Source organism: Equus quagga, chromosome 11 (assembly GCF_021613505.1).
Source record: "Equus quagga isolate Etosha38 chromosome 11, UCLA_HA_Equagga_1.0, whole genome shotgun sequence".
Classification (NCBI taxonomy): Eukaryota; Metazoa; Chordata; class Mammalia; order Perissodactyla; family Equidae; genus Equus; species Equus quagga.
The window spans coordinates 82,469,573-82,493,352 of NC_060277.1; the positions used below are offsets into that span (position 1 = coordinate 82,469,573).

General features: G+C 34.7%; 1 protein-coding gene across 2 annotated transcripts in view; it reads right to left on the reverse strand.

Annotated features, from left to right (window-relative positions):
- Positions 1-23,780, reverse strand: part of BRIP1 (BRCA1 interacting helicase 1) — a 197,122-nt gene that overhangs the window by 165,233 nt on the left and 8,109 nt on the right. For both annotated transcript variants that reach the window (XM_046674510.1, XM_046674511.1), the window contains exons 5-6: positions 20,611-20,738; positions 18,938-19,057 (exon numbers count right to left, since the gene is read on the reverse strand). In XM_046674510.1, the coding sequence (XP_046530466.1) occupies positions 18,938-19,057; positions 20,611-20,738 (248 nt within the window). The remainder of the gene's footprint in view (positions 1-18,937; positions 19,058-20,610; positions 20,739-23,780) is intronic.

Sequence of the window (23,780 nt, forward strand, 5' to 3'; positions counted from 1 at the left end):
CCCACACACAAAAAAGAGGTTAAATACAATATCAAAAATATAAAATGTGGGAGAAGGGGATTAAAAGGGTGCAGCTTTTAGCAACAGGTCAAACTCAAGAGACCATTAACTTAATACAGATTGCTATTTATGTACATTATTATATACAAACCGCATGGTAATCACAAACCAGAAAGCTATAATAAATACACAAAAAATTAAGAGAAAGGAACCCAAACATAAAGAAAGCCATCAAACCACAAGGGAAGAGAGCAAGGGAAAAAGGAACAGAGAAGAACTACTAAAACTCCCAGAAAAAAGTAACAAAATGGCAATAAGAACCTACTTATGAATAGCTACTTTAAATGTCAATGGACTAAATCCTCCAATCAAAAGACACAGGGTGGCTGATTGGATAAAAAAACAAGACTCATGTATATGCTGCACACCAGAGACATACTTCAGACCTAAAAGACACTCAGAGACTGAAAGTGAAGGAATGGAAAAAGATACTCCATGCAAATAGCAATGAAAAGAAAGCAGGAGTAGCAATACTTATATCAGACAAAATAGACTTTAAAACAAAAACTGTTTGGGACCAGGCCAGTGGTGCAGCGGTTAAGCTCATGTGCTCTGCTTTGGCAGCCCAGGGTGTCACCAGTTTGAATCCTGGGCATGGACATGGCACCGCTCATCAAGCCATGCTGAGGCAGCATCCCACATGCCACAACTAAAAATACACAACTATGTACCGGGGGGCTTTGGGGAGAAAAAGGAAAAATAGATATCTTTAAGAAAAAAAGACTGTAATGAGAGACAAAGAAGGGCACTGCATAATGATAAAGGGAATAATCCAACAAGAAGATATAACACTTATAAATATCTATGCATCCAACAAAGGAGCACCTAATTATATAAAGCAATTATTAACAGACATAAAAGAAGAAACAGACAATAACACAATAATAGTAGGGGACTTAACACTCCACTTACACCAATGGATAAATTATACAAACAGAAGATCAATAAGGAAACATTGTCTTAAATGATGCATTAAACCAGACAGACTTAGGAGATATATACAGGACATTCTTTCCAAAAACTGCAGAATACACATTCTTTTCAAATACACATGGAACATTTTCCAAGATAGATCACATATTAGGCCACAAAACAAGTCTCAATAAATTTAAGAAGACTGAAATAACACCAAGCATCTTTCCTGACCACAGCACTATGAAGCTATAAATCAACTACTGGAAGAAAAGTGGAAAAGCCACAAATATGTGGAGATTAAACAAAACGCTACTGAACAACGACTGGGTCAATGAAGAAATCAAAGAAGAAATCAAAAAATACCAGGAGACAAATGAAAATGAAAGTAGGACATACCAAAATTTATGGGATACAGCAAAAGCGATTCTAAGAGGGAAGTTTATAGCAAGACAGGCCTATGTCAACAAACAAGAAAAATCTCAAATAAACAATCTAACAGTGCACCTAAAGGAACTAGACAAAGAAGAACAGAGAAAGACCAAAATCAGTAGAAGGAAGGAAATAATAAAAATCAGAGCAGAAATAAATGAAATAGAGACTAAAAAAAAAAGGAAAAAAAATCAATGAAACCAAGAGTTGGTTCTTTGAGAGATAAACAAAATTGACACAGCTTTAACTAGACTCACCAAGGAAAAGAGAGAAGCCTCAAATAAGTAAAATCAGAAATGCAAGAGAAGAGAAATTACAACGGATACTTCAGAAATACCAAATGTTACAAGAGAATACTAGGAAAAGCTGTATGCCAACAAATCGGATAATGTAGAAGAAATGGATAAATTCTTAGAATCACACAACCTTTGAAAACTGAATCAAGAAGAAGTAGAGAATCTGAATAGACCAATGACCAATAAGGAGATCGAAAGAGTAATCAAAAACCTCCCCAAAAATAAAGTCAGGACCAGACAGCTTCCCTGGTGAATACTACCAACCAGTCAAAGACTTAATACCTATCCTTCTCAAACTGTTTCAAAAAATTGAAGGAGAGGAAGCTTCCTAACTCATTCTATGAGATCAACATACCAAACAAGACAAAGACAACACAAAAAAAGAAAATTACAGGCCAATGTCATTGATGAACATCAATGTAACACTCCTCAACAAAATACTAGCAAATTGAATACAAAAACACATTAAAAAGATCATACACCATGATCAAGTGGGATTTATTTCAGGGATGCAGGGATGGTTCAATATCCACAAATCAATCAACGTGATACAAACATTAACGAAATGAAGACTAAAAATCACATGACCATCGCAATAGATGCAGAGAAAGCACTTGACAACATACAGTATCCATTTATGGTAAAAAACTCTGAATAAAAGGGGTATAGAAGGAAAGTACCACAACATAATAAAGGCCATATATGACAAACCCATAGCCAATATCATACACACTGGAGAAAAACTGAAAGCTTTCCCTATAAGATCAGGAATCAGACAAGGATGCCCAGTTTCACCACTCTTATTTAACATAGTATAGGAAGTTCTAGCCAGAGCAATCAGGCAAGAAAAAGAAATAAAAGAGATCCAAACTGGAAAGGAAGAAATGAAAATGTCACTATTTGCAGATGACATGATATTATATATAGAAAACCCTAATGAATCCACCAAAAAAGCTCATAGAAATAATTAATGAACACTGTAAAGTCGCAGGATACAAAATCAACAAACAAAAATCAGTTGTGCTTCTATACACTAACAACAAAGTAGGAGAAAGAGAAATTAAGCATATAATCCCATTTACAATTGCAACAAAAAGAATAAAATATCTAGGAATAAATTTAACGAAAGAAGTGAAAGACATGTGCACACTGAAAACTATAAAACACTGTTGAAAGAAACTGAAGACGACACAAAGAAATGGAAAGATATTCCCTGCTCTTGGATTGGAAGAATTAACATAGTTAAAATGCCCATACTTCTTAAAGCAATCTACAGATTCAATGCAATCCCTATCAAAGTTCCAATGACAGTTTTCACAGAAATAGAACAAAGAATCCTATGGAACAAAAAAGACCCCAATTGGCCAAAGGAATCTTGAGAAAAAAGAATAAAGCTGGAAGTATCACACTCCCTGATTTCAAAATATACTTCTACAAAGCTATACTAACCAACACAGCACGGTACTGGCACAAAAATAGGAAATAAAGATAAAAGCAGAAATCAACAAATAGAAAATGGAAAAACATTAGAGAAAATCAACAAAACTGTTTTTTAAAGATAAAATTTATAAACCTCTACCTACTTTGATCAAAAAAGAAAGAAAAAAACACAAATTATGAATATCAGAAATGAAGAGGGAATATCACTACAGATCCTACAGACATTTTTGTTAGAAAAGAGAACATTTTGAACATTATGCCAATAAATTCAAAAACTTGAATGAGGGGCCGGCCTGGTAGCATAGTGGTTAAGTTGGCACACTCTGCTTCAGTGGCCTGGGGTTCACAGGTTCAGATCCTGGGTGCAGACCTAGCACCAATTGTCAAGCCATGCTGTGGTGGCATCCCACATAAAGTAGAGGAAGATTGGCACAGACATTAACTCTGTGACAACCTTCCTTAAGCAAAAAGAGGAAGTCTGGCAACAGATGTTAGCTCGGGGCCAATCTTCCTCACCAAAAAAAACAAAAAAAAACCCACCCTTAAATGAAATGAATAAATTTCTTGATAGATACTAACTACCAAAACTCACTCAAGAAGCAATAGAAAATCTGAATAGTCCTATATTCATTAAAGAAATTAAATGTGTGGGTGATCATTTCCAAAAATAAGATGCAAGGTCAAGATAGCTTCACTCGTGAATTCTACCAAAAATTTAAGGAAGAAGTAATACTAACACTTCCCAATTCATTTTATAAGGCCAGCATTACCCTGATATCAAAACCAAAGATATTACAAAAAGGTAAACTAAAGACCAATATCCTTATTAGCAAAGATCGCAAAAAAGCCTTAACAAAATTTAGCAAATAAAATCCAGCAATATATAAAAAGGTTCCTAAACCATGACCAAGTGGGTTTTATCAGAGGAATGTAAGATTAGGTCACCATCCAAAAACCAATTAATGTAATTCACCATTTCAATAGGATGTAGGAGAAAAACCATATGATCTACAATGGCTGCAATAAAATTTAAAATACAAAATTCAACATCCATTCATTATAAAAACTTTTAGCAACCTAGGAATAGTAGGAAACTTCTTTAACCTGATAAACAGCATATGCAAAACATCTACAGCAAATGTCATACTTCCCCCCAAGATTTGAACAAGGCAAGGATATCCATACTAACCACTCCAATTCAACCTTGTACCACATATCCTAGCCACTGCAATACAGCAAGAAAATATATTGAAAGCCAAACACTGCAAAAGAAGTAAAACAATGGTTACTAGAAAACGTAAACATACAACTCCATGTACTTAGAAAGTCCTACAAAATCTCCAAAAAATATAAAGTAGAACCAAACAGTGATTCAGAAAGGTTGCAGGTTACATGGTCAATAAACAAAAATGAACTCTATTTCTATAATAGCAACACATAACTGGAAAAGGAAATTATAAGTGGAATCATACAATATTTGTCCTTTGTTGACTGGCTTATTTCTCTTAACATAACCTCTTCAAGGTTCATATATGTTGCAGCATGTGTCCGAATTTCCTTCCTTTTTAAGGCTGAATATTCCATTATATGTATATACCACAAGTGTTTATCCATTCATCTGTCAATGGACACTTAGGTTGTTTCTATCTTTTGGCTAATATAAATAATGCTGCTATGAACATTGATGTACAAGTATGAGTTGCAGCACCTGCTTTCAATTCTTTTGGATATATACCTAGAAATGCAATTGCTGGATCATATGGTAATTCTTTTTTTAACCTTTTGAAGAACTGGGAACAAGTCTTTCAGTTAAAAATATGAAAAGGAAGAAACCTAGAATGAACCCTCTGGTGTTGAATTGGAATTGGATGTATTGGTATGAATACATAATTATCAACACATAGAGAAAAATATAAATACAAGCATATATATCTGTGAGTGTGTATTTGTGTATGTATATGTGTATATATATATATATGTATGTATAAGTATGTATTGCCTAGCTCTGTCTGCAGAAAGGGCCTGGAACAGCAAGCCCAATAGCAATAAGCAACGTTGACACCCAGAACTTGGCTGCTAAATTTTCCACTAAAGAAACCAGGGCTCCTTGGAAAAATGGCTGATCTAAGATTGGGGCAGGGAAAAGACAAGATTAGCCTGGAACATTCTGTTGTGACAGGAAGTAAGGAAGTGCTCCAAGAATGATGGATACATGTTAGAAAGACACAAGCAACTTAATCAAGCTCACACTTGAGCATCTAAACAAATCATATAATAATGGATTATCAACTACTGAATAAAATGGGAAATCATAAGTCCATAAAGATATAAACAAAATGAATAAACTGAATGTTTGATGAGGTCATACTATTTATAAAGTTTCAGAGTTCCTCACTACAAAGTCCTCTTTAAGTATAAAGAGAAAAAGATAACTTTACAATGATGTCTAGCAGACATCAACCAAGTTGTCAAAGTAATCATCAGTAATGAGACAAAAGGAAACTATCTGCCACCTCATAGGATGCAATAAGTAGAATGCAGCATTACTTCTATGACATTCCTGCCAAAGATATATAACCTTAATCTAATTATGACAAAATTTGAGAGACATTCTAGGAAGGCTGTAATCTTAGGAAGTGTCAAGGTCATAAAAGTCAAGGAAAGATTGAGGAACTATTCCAGCCTGAAGAAGATAACAAAGCGACAACTAAATGCAATGCATGATTCTGAACTGGATCTATCTGCTATAAATGATTTACTGAGACAACTGGCAAAATGTGAATGGGTTCTGAGTATTAGATGATAATGAATCAATCTTAATTTCATGATTTTTACGGTTATATTGTGGTTATATTGAAGAATGTCTTTCCTTGTAGGAAAAAGACACTAAAGTATTCCAGAGTAATAGAGCATCAGGTCAACAACTTACCCTCAAATGGTTCAGGGGAAAAAAAGATACGTTTGTATTGTACTCCCAATTTTTGTATAATTTTGTGACTATGTCAAAATCTTGAAAAGCTAAAATAAACAAACAAATTAATTAATCTACTGGCCAGACAACTGGTCAGTTAACAAAGTAGTTTTCTAAGGTAAAGTTATCTTCCCATACCCATAGCCCATGAGTGAAGAGCCTCTATATGGCAATTGTAGATTCTACTATCACTAAATACATACACTATGCTATACATATTTCATTAAGTATGTCTACATATCAAGAAAAATAACTGTTAACACTTTCTGAAACATTCACCAAGTTCACTGAACATGACAAAAGAGATTTGAAATTTTTAAGAATTATCCTTTCTATTTCCACTATAGAGGTCACTATTATGTTTTCCATAAGCTCTCAAAAAAATCATAATTATTGGAGCTGAAGGAAACTCACTCAAGCAATTACTTATCCATTCTATTACCCCATCCTTAGGTAAATTTTCAAAGAAAGCAAGAGATACACATTATTCCCACTAACTTCTGGCCTCACTTATGAAGATTAAAATAGCATAGGACAAGGGTTGGTAAACTTTCCTTAAAGGGCCAGAGAGTAAATATTTTAGGTTTTGTGAGCCATATATTTGTCACAACTACTTAACTCTATCATTGTAGCACAAAAGCAGCCACAGACAATATGTAAATGAATGAAAACTGTGTTCCCCAAAATTTATAGAAACAGGCAGCGGGCCATATTCAGCCCATGGATTGTAGTTTGCCAACTCCCAGCACAAAAAAAAGGTTAGATTAAAAAAGTATGCATCAGGGGCCGGCCCTGTGGCCAAATAGTTAAGTTCGCAAGCTCTGCTTTGGCGGCCCAGGATTTTGCCAGTTCGGATCCTGGGCATAGACATGGCACTGCTGATCAAGCCATGCTGAGGAGGCATCCCACATGTCACAACTAGAAGGACCCACAATTAAGAAGACATAGCTGTGTACCGCCTGGTTTTGGGGAGAAAAAGGAAAAATAAAATCTTTAAAGAAAAAAAAGTATGCATCAAAATAGACCAGTTAAGATTTGGAATTTTTTTTTTTTTAAAGATTGGCACCTGAGCTAACAACTGTTGCCAATCTTTCTTTTTTTTTAAATTGCTTTTTCTCCCCAAATTCCCCCAGCACATAGTTGTATATTTTAGTTGTGGGTCCTTCTAGTTGTCGCATGTGGGACACCACCTCAACATGGCCTGATGAGCGGTGCCATGTCCGCGCCCAGGATCTGAACCAGCAAAACCCTGGGCCGCCGAAGTGGAGCACGTGAACTTAACCACTTGGCTATGGGGCCGGCCCCAAGATTTGGATTTTTAAAGGCCTTTTCTTTGACCATGATATACTAGGTGAAAAGAAAAAGCTGTATATGCTGTAATCCAAATTTTGTAAAAAAAAAAAAAGTATATGTGTAACACATATTATAACCATAAAGGTCATAAATTCTTCCAATCTCTATATGTAAGCCCCTTTGCAAGATCACTTTGTAGCTCTTCTCACCAACAGGTGAACTCCACCCCTTGAATGTGGGTTGGCCATGTGACTTGCTTTCTTGACTGGGACATCAGCAAATGTGACACAGAGGTTCAAAGGTATTTGTACACTGGGGTTTGCTCTCTTGTTGCTCCTGGAACCCTGGGACCACCATATACATAAGCCAGGATTAGCCTGCTACATGATGAGAGATACCATTCCCTGGTTCCAGCCAACTACCAACCAACCCCTGAAGCAGAGCTGCCCTGCTGACTTGCAGCTGACCTGCAGCTGACCATAGATGCATGAGTGGCCCAGCTGAGATCAGCAGAAGAAATGCCCAGCTGAGCCCAGCCTAAATTGCTGACCCCCAGAATTGTAAGCTAAGTAAGTAGTTGGTTTGTTACATAGCAATGAGTAACTAACTGTGTGTGTGTATAAGAACAGATAGCAAGCAAAAATATCAGGGGTTGATACTGAGGGGATAGTTGAATTAAAGATTAATGTTAATAACTTAAGTATACATTTTGGTGGTTTCCAAATTTTCACTAGGAAACAAATAAAGCTTTCATATTTAAAAAAAAACATCGACATCATTGAAAAGTCTATAATACAATTCAACATCAAAAAAGTATTTTTCATTATTTTCACTAAATATAGAGAGTCTCAAAATATGGACATTCTTAACCTGATGCATTTGAATGAGCTGACAGATTTTAAGTTCTATCAGAGTTTGGGGATAAATAGTGACAGTTACACAGAAAACTAAGCAAATGACAAAACAAGACAAATATTAGCAGTAGAAAAAATAAAACCTGGTTTAGGGAAAGAACTGTAATCACAGTATAACATTTGGCTCAGTTTTTAATGATATTTACATAATTACAATAATGTAAACAAACCATTGGGAGGCGTAAGAGGGAGAAGTAATGAGAAAATTAGAAAGGATAGTAGGAAGGGAACAGAAGGTATCTAAAACTAAAACTTCAAGAGAAAAACAGTAACGCATGTCATTTTTAAAAAATAAATATCAGAATAAACAGGTAAAATGATTAAAAATTATTGACCTCAGACAGTGGAAATTAGTGGAGAATAGAACTAGGGCAGGGGTCTACTGCTTTTTGACTCTGACTATACACATATATACTTCGGAAAAAATAAAAATCCAAAGAGAAAAAAAGTCCAGAACCAATCCAAGTATATACACCAATTTAGTATACGATAATAGCAAAGGTTTAAATCAGGAAAAATTATTCTTTTAATTGACAGAGACAACTCACCATCTATTGGGAAAAACATACAATTAGAGCCTGGCCTCATACACATATTAAAATAAGTGTTATGAATAAGAAGGTTAAATGTAAAAAAAATGAAAAAACTGTAAGAGAACTATGCAAAATACCTGTTGTAAACTTATTCAAAAAGATCCAAAAAGATTCTCATTAAAGTGTTCAGCTTGTTTACTTCTGGGAAGTAGAAAGGGGGATGGGAGTAATTTAAGAGAATATTTTAATTTGAACTCTATACTGGTTTATATTGTTAAAGGTTTTTCAAACAATGAATATTACTCATAACCTTTTTAAAAATTTGAGTTTACAATTTTCTTTGACTCCTGACTGGATAAAATACATGAAATGTTTATGATAATTTAATCTTTCCCCAACTGCCCATTGTTTAAAAGAAGATACTTTAATGCCAGACATATTGAATAATAAAATCTATTTCCTCTTGCACAGTAACTTTTGTTTTTTCCTCACCAGCCAATAAGAAAAAAAAATTCCCAGCCATTCCTTTTCTCTCCTTTTCCCCCATCTATAATCTATGAATCTATATTCACTCAATTTTAGAACTAGGCTCAAATCATGGTTTCACCATATATCTGCAGTATGACCATAAGCAAACAATCTAATATCTTTGGGTTTCAACTTTCTTACCTGTAAAATGAGACTAATATCTGCTCTATTTTCACCACAGTGCTGATATAAGGATTAAGTGAAAGAACATATAAATTACGTGGCACAAGCATTATCCTAAAAAGCTATCATCATATCACTATCATTAACTCTTTAAGAAATATAAGTTGTTGTTTTCGAGTCTGGCATACAATAGGTTTCAAAAATTTTGCTGCCTTGAATACATTATACTTAACTAGCTGGTAATATTATTTAACAACTTGTTCCTAGAGTAGCTACAGAAATCAAGTTATTTCTCATCTTTTGTTTATATTAAGCACCAATCTACCCCTTAGTCCCTGAAATCACTGTTTGATCTTTATTTTTGTACCTAAAAAAATACAGCCAAAATGTACCCCAGAAGAACAAAAAAAGAAAACATTTTAAAACCTGCTTTAAGTCTCCTATATTTCACAGTACTGCCATACCTCCTTAAGTATATGGATTTGAGTAAAAGTTATAAGCCACAAGAAATAGTGGTAAATCATGCACTTCTTTAACTTTGGCCATTTTTTCATTCATTTATTCAACAAATATGTGAGTACCTAATAGGTGCAGGCCCTGTGCCAGATGCTGGTTATAAAAAAGTGAACAGGAAACACATCATACTTGTCATTATGGACAGCCTGGCAAGGAGGCAAACAAAACAGTTAAACCTACAAATAAATACATAATTATAAACTTTGGTAAGCATTGTAAAGAAAAGAATAGAGTGTTAACAGAGAGATTAAAAGAAGAACTAATCTTAAATGAATTATCTATATGGTAATGCATATAATACGGTCTGTAACAGTATAAAAATGAACTATCTTTCATCCAAAGGTCATCTGGAAGAGTTTATTCAGAGGCAGAATAGTGAGGTGATTGAGAGGATCAATTCTGGAGCCAGACTGCCTGGGTTTTAAACCAGCCTCTACTCATCAGCTTTGTGACATCAACAAACTACTTAAATTCTCTGTGCCTCAATTTCCTAATCTGTCATTGGGGAAAATATTAAAACTTTCCTCATACGGTTATTACAAGGATTGAATTAAATTTCTTTTGTTTTGTTCTGAAAATTCTCAAATCCACAGAAAAGTTAAAAGATCTTGCAATAAGCATTAACTCCCATGAACCTGTATTTACCAGGTGAATTAATATTTCTAGAGTGCTTAGAACAGTTTTTGGCACACAGTAAGCATTAGATTACTATATAAGCAGTTGTGTTAAATAAAAGTAAGTTAAAACTGTGAGAAAATGACTTATAAAATAATTTTCAGAGAAAATTGGTCATTTTCTCCTGAGATCCTAAAGAAGATCTTAAATATCGAAGGGAGGAAGGGTGGGAGGGGGTGAGAGGGAGAGAGAAAGAGACAGAGACAGAGACAGAAAAGAAAGAAAAGGCAAGGGTGTAAGAGGAAAAAATAGCAGAAAAACAGCCCAAGCTTTTGCCCAACATCCACACTTTATCTGAAGGTCAACAGCGCACTCTGCTGGACTCACATCTCTTCTACACACTAGGCAAAAGTAAGGATTAAAATACTACTGCTACACTAAATCAAAGAATATAATTATTTTTATAAAGTGTATAGACAACGTTAGAATTTATTTAATGAACAAATAAAAGCAGGTATAAGCATAAGAATGTGTCTGTGAGATTCAACACTATCCCAATCAGAATCCAAATGATATTCTTTACAGAAATTGAACAAAGAATCCTAAAATTCATATGGGGCAACAAAAGACCGCAAATTGCTAAAGCAATCCTGAGAAAGAAGAACAAAGCCGGAGGCATCACAATCCCTGACTTCAAAGCATACTGCAAAGCTACAGTAATCAAAACAGCATGGCACTGCTACAAAAACAGGTGCACAGATCAATGGAACAGAATTGAAAGCCCAGAAATAAAACCACACATCTATGGACAGCTAATCTTCAACAAAGGAGCTGAGGCCCTACAATGGAGAAAAGAAAGTCTCTTCAACAAATGGTGCTGGGAAAACTGGAAAGCCACATGTAAAAGAATGAAAATTGACCATTCTTTTTCACCATTCACAAAAATAAACTCAAAATAGATCAAAGACCTAAAGATTAGACCTGAAACAATAAGTCTTCTGGAAGAGAATATAGGCAGTACACTCTTTGACATCAGTTTCACAAGAATCTTTTCGGACACCATAACTCCTCAGACAGGGAAACAATAGAAAGAATAAACAAATGTGCCTTCATCAGACTAAAGAGCTTCTTCAAGACAAGGGAAAACAGGATTGAAACAAAAAAACAACCCACTAGTTGGGAAAAAATATTTACAAGTTATTTATCCGACAAAGGGTTAATCTCCATAATATATAAAGAACTCACACAGCTCAACAACAAAAATCAAACAACCTGATCACAAAATGGGCAGGGGACATGAAGAGACATTTCTCCAAAGAAGATATACGGATGGCCAATAGACACATGAAAAGATGTTCACCATCACTACTCATCAGGGAAATGCAAATCAAAACTACACTAAGATATCACCTTATACCTGGTAGAATGGCAAAAATATCCAAAACAAAAATTGACAAATGTTGGAGAGGTTGTGGAGAAAAAGGAACCCTCATACACTGTTGGTGGGAATGCAAACTGGTGCAGCCACTATGGAAAACAGTATGGAGATTTCTCAAAAAATTAAAAATAGAAATACCTTATGACCCAGCCATCCCACTACTGGGTATCTATCCAAAGAACTTGAAATCAGCAATTCCAAAAGTCCCATGCACCCCTATGCTCATCGCAGCATTATTTACAATAGCCAAGACGTGGAAGCAACCTAAGTGCCCATCAACTGATGACTGGATAAAGAAGATATGGTATATATATACAACAGAATACTACTCAGCCATAAAAAAAGGATAAAATCGTCCCATTCACAACAACATGGATGGACCTTGAGGGTTTTATGTTAAGTGAAATAAGCCAGATAGAGAAAGACAATCTCTGTATGACTCCACTCATAGGTGGAAGTTAAACATAGAGACAAAGAGAACTGACTGATGGTTACCAGGGGAAAGGGGAGATGGGGGGAGGGCACAAAGGGTGAAGTGGTACACCTACAACATGACTAACAATAACGTACAACTGAAATTTCACAAGGTTGTAAACCATCATAATCTCAATAAAAAGTTTAAAAGAAAAAAAAAAAGGATGTGTCTGTGAGACTACCTCACCCATGATGAGGTTTTACTAAAAGAATGAAGAGAATATAAATAAATTCTAGAGAAAATGCTTATGAATAGTGGAACAAAGTAATATCAGAACAGTAACATTCTATTCTAAAAAACAATTTTTTTAAAAAAGGTGGACATATTTAATGTATCCAACTTGATGAGTGTATACAATTTGATGGGAATAGTTTCTTTTCTTTCTTCTTCTTCTTCTCCCTAAAGCCGCCCAGTACATAGCTGTATATACTAGTTGTTCTATGTGGGATGGCACCTCAGCATGGCTTGATAAGCAGTGCCATGTCTGCACCAAGGATTCAAACTGGTGAAACCATAGGCCACAGAAGTGGTGCACATGAACTTAACCACTCAGCTATGGGGCCGGCCCCTAAAACATAATGTTTTTCTTAACTATATTTTGACCACATGGAGAATGACGCCTCACTAATCTCTGACATATGAATTATTAGTATAAAACAATTAATCTAAAATGTAAGGAAAGGAAATAGGCAGGGGACACTGGAAGGAAGTAATTAATATAAGAGAGGAGGTATTGATACCATTTTCTGACTTGAGCAGACAGTGAGGAGACTGGAGATGATAGGAAGGCAAAAACACAACTATTAAATCCATAGGTTGGAAACTAAATTATTTTGATAAAAACTTAAGAAAATTTGAAAGAAAAACCTAAAAAGTTTAATGTCAAATTTAGAGGAAAACAGAAATCATTACACTAACTTATATTTTAACCTATGGAGGAAAGTTTTTCAAAAAATCAAACAACTACAGATTTTAAACATATGAAGACTATAAACATTTACATCTTTGTAGAGATAAAAGAACTAAACCATTAATTTATGAATCCAAATAACTGTTCTTCCAAAAAGTAAACACTGTCCTCCTTAATATCATCTTATAAGAACCAAAATAGGAAAAGCATCCTTAGAATTTAGAGGCGTTAGAGCTAAATGGGATATAAGGTATATTAAATCTAGTTCACCCTTTTTCCTCCCATTTGAAGGAACAGGTCCAAAAAAAATGTTACTGACCCCAAGTCTCTCATTTATATTAATCAAGATCTTCAGATGATTTAGATTAAAATATGATACCTAAAAAGTGAGGCATATGATCTGTCAACACAAGAAAAGTTCTAAACTATGGATTGCATTTTAAAACTTACTTTATTTATAAGTCTTGGTGATAAACTAATTTCAGAAGCTGCTATACAATCAATATTAAATCTTATGAAACAATATATTTTTCTTCTACTTCTGTATGAAATCACCTATTCTAGAATATACAAAAAATATTTTTGTGATTTATAATAAGCCACTCTGCAAAGATTAAGAAATGTTATACAACAGGGAAAGAACAGTCTCTTCAATAAATGGTGGGAAAACTGGACTTGCAAAAGAGTGAAACTGGACCACTGTCTTACACCACACAGAAAAATTAACTCAAAATGGATTAAACACTTGAACATAAGACCTGAAATCATAAAACTCCTGGAAGAAACACAGGTGGATAAGCTCCTTAACATAGGTCTTAGGGATGATTTTTTGACTCTGACACCAAAAGCAAAAGCAACGAAAGCAAAAATAAACAAGTGAGACTACATCAAACCAAAAAGCTTTTGCACAGTAAATGAAATTATCAACAAAATGAAAAGCATCCTACTGAATGGGAGAAAATATGTGCAAATTATATATGTGATAAGAGGCTAATATCCAAAATATATAAAGAAATCATACGACTCAATAGCAAAAGAACAAACAATCCAATTAAAACTTGGGCAGATCTGAATAAACATTTTTCCAAAGAAGACATACAGATGGCCAACAGGTACATGAAAAGATGCTCATCATCACTAATCATCAGGGAAATGCAAATCAAAACCACAATGAGATATCACCTCACACCTGTGAGAATGGCTATTATCAAAAACACAAGAAATAAGTGTTGGCAAGGATGTGGAGAAAAGGGAACCCTTGTGCACTGTTGATGGAAATGTAAATTGGTACTGTCACTATGGACAACAGTATGGAGATTCCTCAAAAAATTAAAAATAGAACTACCACATGGTCCAGCAATTCTACTTTCTGGGTATTTATCTGAAGAAAACAAAAACACTAACTCAAAAAGATACACGCATTCCCATGTTCATTGCATTACATTATTCATTACATTATAACATTATACATACATTATACATTACATTACATCCCCATGTTCATTACATTATTACAGTTCATTACATTATTACATTACATTATTACAGTGAAATTATTTATAATAGCCAAGATATAAAAGCAACCTAAATGTCCATTAATGGATGAATGCATAAAGAAAACGCAGTGTGGGGGCCAGTGCTGTGGTCGAGTGGTTAGGTTCACATGCTCCGCTTCAACAGTCCAGGGTTTCACGGGTTTGGATCCTGGGCGCGGACCTAGCACCGCTCATCAAGCCATGCTGAGGCGGCATCCCACACAGCAGAACTAGCAGGATTAGTTCACTAGAATATACAACTATGTATTGGGGGGCTTTGGGGAGAAGAGGAAAAAAAGAAGAAGATTGGCAACAGATGTCAGCTCAGGGCGAATCTTTAAAGTAAAAAACAAAAAAAAAGTGGTGTGTATATACGTGTACGATGGCATATTGTGCAGCCATGAAAAGAGAATGAATTCTTGCCATTTATGACAAGTGGATGCACCTCTAGGGCATTATGCTAAGTGAAATAAATTATATGGAGAAGGACAAATACCATATGATCTCACTTATACGTGAAATCTAAAACAAAAAAAACAAGCTCATAGATACAGAGAACAGATGGGTGGTTGTCAGAGCTAAGGGGTGAGGTATAGCAGAAATGAGTGAAGGGGGTCAAAAGGTACAAACTTCCAGTTATAAAATAAGTAATGAGGATGGAATGTACAGCATGGTGACTATAGTTAATAATACTGTACTGCATAGGTGAAAGTTGCTAAGAGAATAAATCTTAAAAGTTCTCATCACAAGAAAAATAAAATATTTGTAACTTTATATGGCGACAGATGTTAACTAGACTTATTGTGGTGATCATTTCACAATATATACAAATATCAAATCATTATGTTGTACATCTGAAACTAATATAATGTTATATGACAATTATACCTCAATTAAAACAAAAAGAGAGGGGCCAGACCTGTGGCCAAGTGGTTAAGTTCGCGCACTCAGCTTTGTCGGCCCAAGGTATTTGTGAGTTTTTTCCTAACCATTCAGAAAGTACCTAAAATTACTTTATATATTCATGCTTTTCACTACAGACTACCAAAAAAGAGCGAGTATTAGAGTTCAAACATATGGTCTTTCTGTCATTGCAAAAAAGTACCTTGGTCTCTGATAAGTTTTGCATGTTTAATTAGTATGGTATACATCATTAATATCTTCTTACAAACAAAAGTTCTTGGCCACACTAGTGAAATTTTACCATTTGAGTTACTAGACTTAACTGAGAGATTTAGCTCGTTCAATAAGTCTTCAAACTTACAAGAAATTGGCTGAAACCCCTACCTTTAATATTATGAGCAATAAATCACCCACCTAGGAAAAATTATTCCATTTCTAAAGCAATGTAGAGTTATACCACCTAAAGCTAAGGTAGAAAACTTGCAATTTCCAGTTTAAAAATAAAACTTATATAAAGACATGAATATACAGATATAGATACAATTATATTTTACCAATGAGAAGACGATAATAAATGATCTACATAGTCAATCAATCAAAGCACTTGGCTTAAAATTAAGGTACTCAGCCAGGAGCATAGAAGTTCTGCTTATGGTCAAGTGGTCTAGACTCTAAACAGATGCAGCCAAAAACATCCTTAACAGATATTAAAAGAATTTGTTACTTAATTAAAAACCTAACTCCTCAAAATTAATACTATTAATGAATATTATATAATACCTTTTAGCAACATTTAAAGATAACTACATATACATAATATTATTAATCAATGTTATATCTTATCAGCAGCATACAAATATGTAACTATTTGCTGCTGCTACTACTATTGCTGCTGCTGCTACTTCTACTACCACTTACCACTTCATAAGCTCCAAGATATGTCAGGCGTACTCTAAGCACTGTTTAAGCATTAACTTGTTTAATCCTCATAACACAGCCCTGTGAGATAGGTACTATTACCATCCCCATTTAACAAACGAGGAAAGTGAATAGCAATAGTTTAAAACTTAATCAAGATGACACAGGCAGTAAAGAGCAGAGCTGTTATTAAAACCCAGGCAGTATGATTTGAGTTCATTCTCTTATCCACTAAAAACAAAACAAAATCCACTCCTGTATCTTATTTTAATGATTATCAATCACAGCTTATTCTATACTTGATTTCTTGATCCTTGAGCCTTCTACATAATATTCCTTTCCTTATCTTGGTGTTAGAATCCTGCTTGGATGGCTGCAGTATTTCTGAGAGGCTTTTTAGAGAGAATGTATAATAAAGCAATTACAGCATTTGCCAGAGCATCAGATTGCTTAGGTAGGATGGAGCTCCCCTACTGGCCAGCTTTGTGAGTTTAGGCAAATTACTTACTTCTCAGAGTGTCCTTACCTGTAAAATGGAAATAACAATAATACCCGACTCACAGTCATTGTAAGAATTCAACAAGATTCTACCAATAGTTATTTATTGGGCAAATAATATATACCATATGCTATTCTAGGTACCAGAGATACATATGAAGAAGACTGACATTACATTCCAACAGTGCAGATAGACAATAAACAAGTAGACAAATTCAAATAGTAGGGGCTATGAAGAAAATAACACACTGTGAAAGAAAATGAGTGAGAAAAGAATGGCGGAGGCAAATATATAGCATATAGTCTTACTGACAATTTAACATTAAAATCTCCTGAGATGACTCCTCCAATTATAAGGCTTCTGTGAAAATAACCAACAATTTTTTTTTTCCCACTTGTATTTTCAAGAATTTAAAAGGAAGTGTCTTTGAGGGCAGGGATTATGGCATTCACTCACTCAACCTACAACTAAGTTTCTAGCACTAGGTTAGGTGTTTGGAATATAAAGATGAATAAAATAGTCACAGCCTTCAAGGAGTTCTCAGTCTACCGGAGAACCTGGTGTTGTCCTTAATAAAACTTAGAGCCTTGTGGACAAGATAATAAGAGTAAGGTAAGTGTTAAAAACTGAGAAGTACAAGGAACATTCCAGATGGGAATCTAACTCAAAATTGGGGATGTCAAAGAAGGCTGCGTGAAGGATTAGCAGAAGTTGGTCAAAAGAAAGAGTGGGGAGGAAGGGAAAGGGCAAAAAGAATGCAAAAAGCTTATAAAGGTCTAATGACAGTACAGGTAAACAGGAGAGTTATAAGCCATCTAAAGATTTTTGCAATTTGTCCCCAGAGTCAACGAGTTTTTTCACCTCCTACCGGAAAAACTAAAAATACAGACAGTATATATGGAACAATAGTTTGTTTTGTTTTGTTTCGAAAGATTTTGTTTTTCCTTTTTATCCCCAAAGCCCCCCAGTACATAGTTGAGTATTTTTAGTTGTGGGTCCTTCTAGTTGTGGCATGTGGGATGCCTCCTCAGCATGGCCTGATGAGCGATGCCAGGTCCGCGCTCAGGATCCGAACCAATGAAACCCTCGGCTACCACAGCGGAGCACGTGAACTTAACCACTCGGCCACGGGGCCAACCCCAGAAACAACAGTTTTTAAGATAAAGGACATCAGGGAAGGAAGACTGAACCCTGAGAGATAAGAAACAAATGAGATAGGCCCAATGATCACCTCAGCTTGTCTTTCAAGAGGGTTTCCAGGCTCTGGTGTAGGGAGGGGAAACCCATATAGCCCAGCAAACCCAAGTTGAAGAGAAACTGCTGAGAGTCCAGGGAGACCAAGAAGACTAAAGTGCATAGGGAAGAACACGAGAGAAGAACTTAAAGGAAGTAGAGTTCATAAACATCAGAACGTAGAAGAGAAAAAAAACTTTCAGATTTCTTTCTAGTCCAATTCTCTCATTTTATAAATGAGGAAACCGGGGCACAAAGAGATGTGACAGCAAGTAAGACTTATGAGTTGTTTTGTATTGTTCTTTACATTATACTATTCCTCTTTTTTCAAAAACGGATTTAGCAAATTCCACATTTTCCTTCTTCAAAGTGAATGACAGCATAAATACATACATTCTGTAGAGAAAAGGAGTTTATCTTTCTTAATGGAGAGCTGAGTTCTGTGGTCTTTCCTGCAGCAACTTTCGCATCCAAGTGGTGCACCTCCTTTTCAAAACAATGACGTTTTCTAATCTGTAAACACATAAACAAAATGAAGTTTAATGTAAACTAAAAGTTTGAGCAGGCTTGTTGCTCTCAAAGGTCAAAATAGCTATAATGTGTGGTTTCAGCATTAAAAAAAAGACTATTTCTGACTGGCAATAATCAAATAATTTTTTAAAATACAAATAGATACCTTTTACAAGACTTAGAATACAGTAATACCTCTCAAATCCTAACTAAAATAGCTTTAATTAGTGATATGTCAAAACTATTGTATTACAAAATGATCTTCCCATAAAATACTCCCACCATATGGACACCAGTATAGTATTATAGCAAAATCCAGTTACATATCTAATTGGAAAATTAAAGTAAATAAAAATGGAAACTTCATTCTATATAGAAAAAAAGGAAAAAAATTTTAAATGTAAATATTCATGATTTCCTACATGATAGAATAAATTACTTGATTACTATTATTACTATTACTTACTAGATATTTGCTAATCCAAATTACATTTGACTAAACTTCTTTTATAAATACCACTAAGTTTTCTTTCCAAACTGTCCATGCTTTTTTCTACTTGCCAAAAACCGATTTACTTAAATTATAAAGCAAGGGGGAGCACTTCTATTGATAATCCCATTCCTACCAAAAAAGAAATGGGAGCCAAAGTCAGGGAATAAATGTTATATGTTGAGCCCTATCTCATAACGCCCAACGCTATGTACACATTTTTTTGGGAAAAAAGTCTTTATAGATTCACACTTTATTTGTAATTGGTCCTTTTTGAAAAGTAAACCAGTTCATTCTAGTTCTAAAAGCAAGGTTTAATTATGGAAGTTAATAAAGATTGTAAGTGGACTAGATAAACTCCATAAGAATGCAAATACTTTTTGAGTATAATCAATGAAAAATATATAATCACCTACAAATGACATGCTAATTAATTAATCATTTTTTATTTGTAACTAAGTCTATTAAAGTCCCAGCCTCCTACTTCACTGTCATGAACTCTAGAAGAAAACATTGTATTCATCTATGAAAAGTACATTTCATTTAAAATATCTGGTAATTCATATCTTTCAATAATTTTTAGAAATAAACATATTTTATCATGTATTAATATTAAAAACTCAATAACTAAGAGTAATACTTGTCATTATACTAAAACTATCAATACCAAAAATATCCATGACATAAATATTCATATCAAAGGTATTTTGGCCAAAAGAAAATGCCATTATTGTATAAAAACAACAGAAGACTTAAAAGTACAAAGTAGCTATATTACTAATATACACCTTAAGTAAATATTTCACTGTCAAATTCCTCTTATATAAGAAAGGACCATGCAGTTTCACTTTAACGACATGTTACTGGGAATAATCTACTATAATTACAAACTCCTTTGTAATGAATAACTATATAAAATGAAGTTAGAATAATTTACCATTAGATTTATATCTGTGACGTGACCCAACTAATTTCTACAAGTGCCACGGAAAACTTGGTTGATACTTGACTACTTTGTTGAGCTATAACTAATGAGATTATTTCACTGCCAATAAACTCTGTTTACCTGCTGTGCAGTTTCTAAGGGTCGAATTCTTTTCTTCTCTACTTGAAAATCATCATTTTCATCTCTGCATACGGAAGCCTGTTTCTTGGCAGATAGCTTTGAAGCCAGCGTAGTTTTTTCAGGAGAGTCTTATATAAGAAGTCATAAAAAATTAGTACAAATAACTTACACTTAGGTAATTTTTCTTAAAAAAATTGGAATCAAGATGTAAGGCATTTCTAAAATTTCATAACATACTTTAAAACAAGAAATGCTAAACATATTTAAAAGCGCTTCTTTATCACTCAGTTTACTTTAACAAAGATATAGCAAACATTTTGAGAAATATGCTTTCAACAGTTAAGTCCAATTTTAGGTTTACGCTTTTGTAGACAAATCCTAATAACATGGTTTAAAAAAATAACTGTAAGATTCTCTCAAGAAAATATATTTCATTTCTATAAAAATCTGTCTTCACAGTGTCAAAATGTTCCTTTCTTACTAAGCTGCTCAATGCTCTTTAGGCTTGAAAATATAGGAGAATCAAGATCCTACAATCTACCTTTTAATGCCACAATCCTGAAAGCTCAATCTCAAGGTCATTAATGACCTCTTAATCACCAAATAATATTATCCCCATTTTATAAATGTGAACAACAGGTTTGAAAGAAGTCAAGTTCATGCCCAATAATATATAGCTAGTAAGAGGCAGAGCCTGGAGATGGCTGACTCCTGCTGACTCTAAAAATCCATAAGTATAACCTCTAGGCATACAGCCAAACATAATGCTCTGTCTTCTTGGAACATAACAAACATATTTCCTTTTTCCTTAATGTCTGTAATGCTGTCCTTAACTATTCTTATACATTGGTTTCTCCCTTTCTGTAAATGAGAGTGTTTTTAAAAGTACCTTCCTTCCTCTCTGCTCTTAGAGAAGAGCATTCCCTCCACTCCCAGGGCTTGAATTCATTTAGCAAGCATTTATTTTATTGAGTCCATACAATTCCAGACACCATGGAAAAAAAGCATGAAGAAAAATAACAGTCCCTAGGCTTAAAGGATTTACAGACTATTAGGAGAGAAAGCCCTATAAGCAGATCCAATACTATTTTCGAAAAACAAGTTTGAGTCTGTACAAACACAGAAGTGAATCTATGCCATACAGCACTCGTTTTCAAGCTTTTTCTGAGGAGGACTATATTTTTTTTAAAGAAATATTGTTTAAAATTTCCAAAATAGGATAAAAGATCTAGAATTGCCCTGATGCACTGTCCCCTTCCCCCTACAAGCCATGTTTCTTCCTAAGCCTCTTAAAAACACAGTTTGAAAACCACTATATTCTAAAATCTTAATGGTTTTGCCTTTCATACCTAGGTCTTTAAATCTACCTGGAATGGATTTTTGTGTATGGAGTAAAGTAGGGCTCCAATTTCAATTTTTTCCATATGGATATCTAATAGTTCCAGTACCACTTACAGAAAAGTCTCTCCTTTGCCCTCTGCTCTGTAGGAGCACTTCTATAAAAAAAATCAAGTTTCTAGATACGTGTGGAACTGAATTTGGGTTCTCTGTTGTTTTCCTCTGGTCTACCACTGTGCTAATATCAAACTGCTTTAATTACTATAGCTTTATATATTATAAATCAGATATCTCATAGATCAAGTCTTCTCACCTGACCTGCTTCTTAAAAAGTGTCTTGGCTATTCTTAGTCCTTTCTATTTAGATATGCATTTTAGGAAAGACATGTAATTTTGAACTCTGCAACTTCCTGGCAAACTGGCAAAATACCCACAAAACAAATCTAGATCAGTCATTCTCAACTGGGGCAATTTTAACACCCTCACATTCCATTCGAGAGACATTGGGCAATGTCTGGAGACATTTTTGGTTGTCACAAAAGAGGAGAGTACTACTGGCATCTAGTGGGTTGAGGCCCAGGAGATGCTGCTAAACATCCCACAGTGCACAGGACAGCCCCCACAACAAAGAATTAACCCATTCAAAATGTTAATGGTGCTACTGTTGAGAAACCCTGCCCCAAATAAATCAAGGGGCAAATTTGTATGGGCCCACTAAAGGGTAGGGAACGCCTACCAAAAACAATAATTTAGTTTTAGACTGCCATGTGCCAAATAAGATACACTCCAATTCATTAAAAAAAAAAAATCATATTATCTGCATATACAAAAAGGCTTATCTTCCTGTTCCTTATAGCAGGAAAGTTTGCAGGAAGCTTATCAAAGGAGTTAAATTTTTAAAATACAAAATTATAAAGAAACAAGATATATCCAGAATTAAAACAAAAAAACAAAAAAAACCCTCCCAGGAATCAGTAACAACCTAGTAGAAAAATGGGCAAACAACTTGAATTGGTAATTCACTAAAGGGGATATTCAAATGACCAATAAACATATAAAAAGATGTTCAACCTCATTAGTCACCAGAGAAATACCAATTAAAACTCATGAGAGGGGCCAGCCCCATGGCTGAGTGGTTAAGTTCTCGTGCTCTGCTTTGGAAGCCCAGGGTTCGGATCCTGGGTGCGGACACGGCACTGCTCATTAGGCCATGCTGAGGCGGCGTCCCACATGCCACAACTAGAAGGACCCACAACTAAAATATACAACTATGTACTGGGGGTCTTTGGACAAAAAAAGCAGGGAAAAAAAAAACTCATGAGAACACCACACATGCACCAGAATGGCTAAAATTTTAAAAGACAGGAAATATCAAGCACTAACAAGAATGTTAAACAATGTAACTTCCATATACTACTGGATGGAGGACAAGGGGTTGCATAAACTGGTTCAACCACTTTGGAAAATGTTGGCAGTGTCTGCTATAGCTGAACATAGGCATACACTGTGACCAGCAATTCCATTCCTAGGCATATATCCAATAGAAAATACTTACCTATTTGCACCAGAATGAACAAGAATGTTCTTAATAGCATTAAAAGCCTAAAGTAGAAACCACTCAAATGTCTAATAACTGTAGAATGGACCAATAAACTATGATATATTCAGAGAAGGAAATAATATACAGCAACAAGAACTACTATATCCAACACCATGAATGAACCTCAGAAATACAATGTTAAGCAAAAGTAGACAGACACAAGAGTACAGATATAATTCCATTTCTATAAAGAGCCAAAACTCATTAATGGTGACAGAAGGGAGGAAAGCAA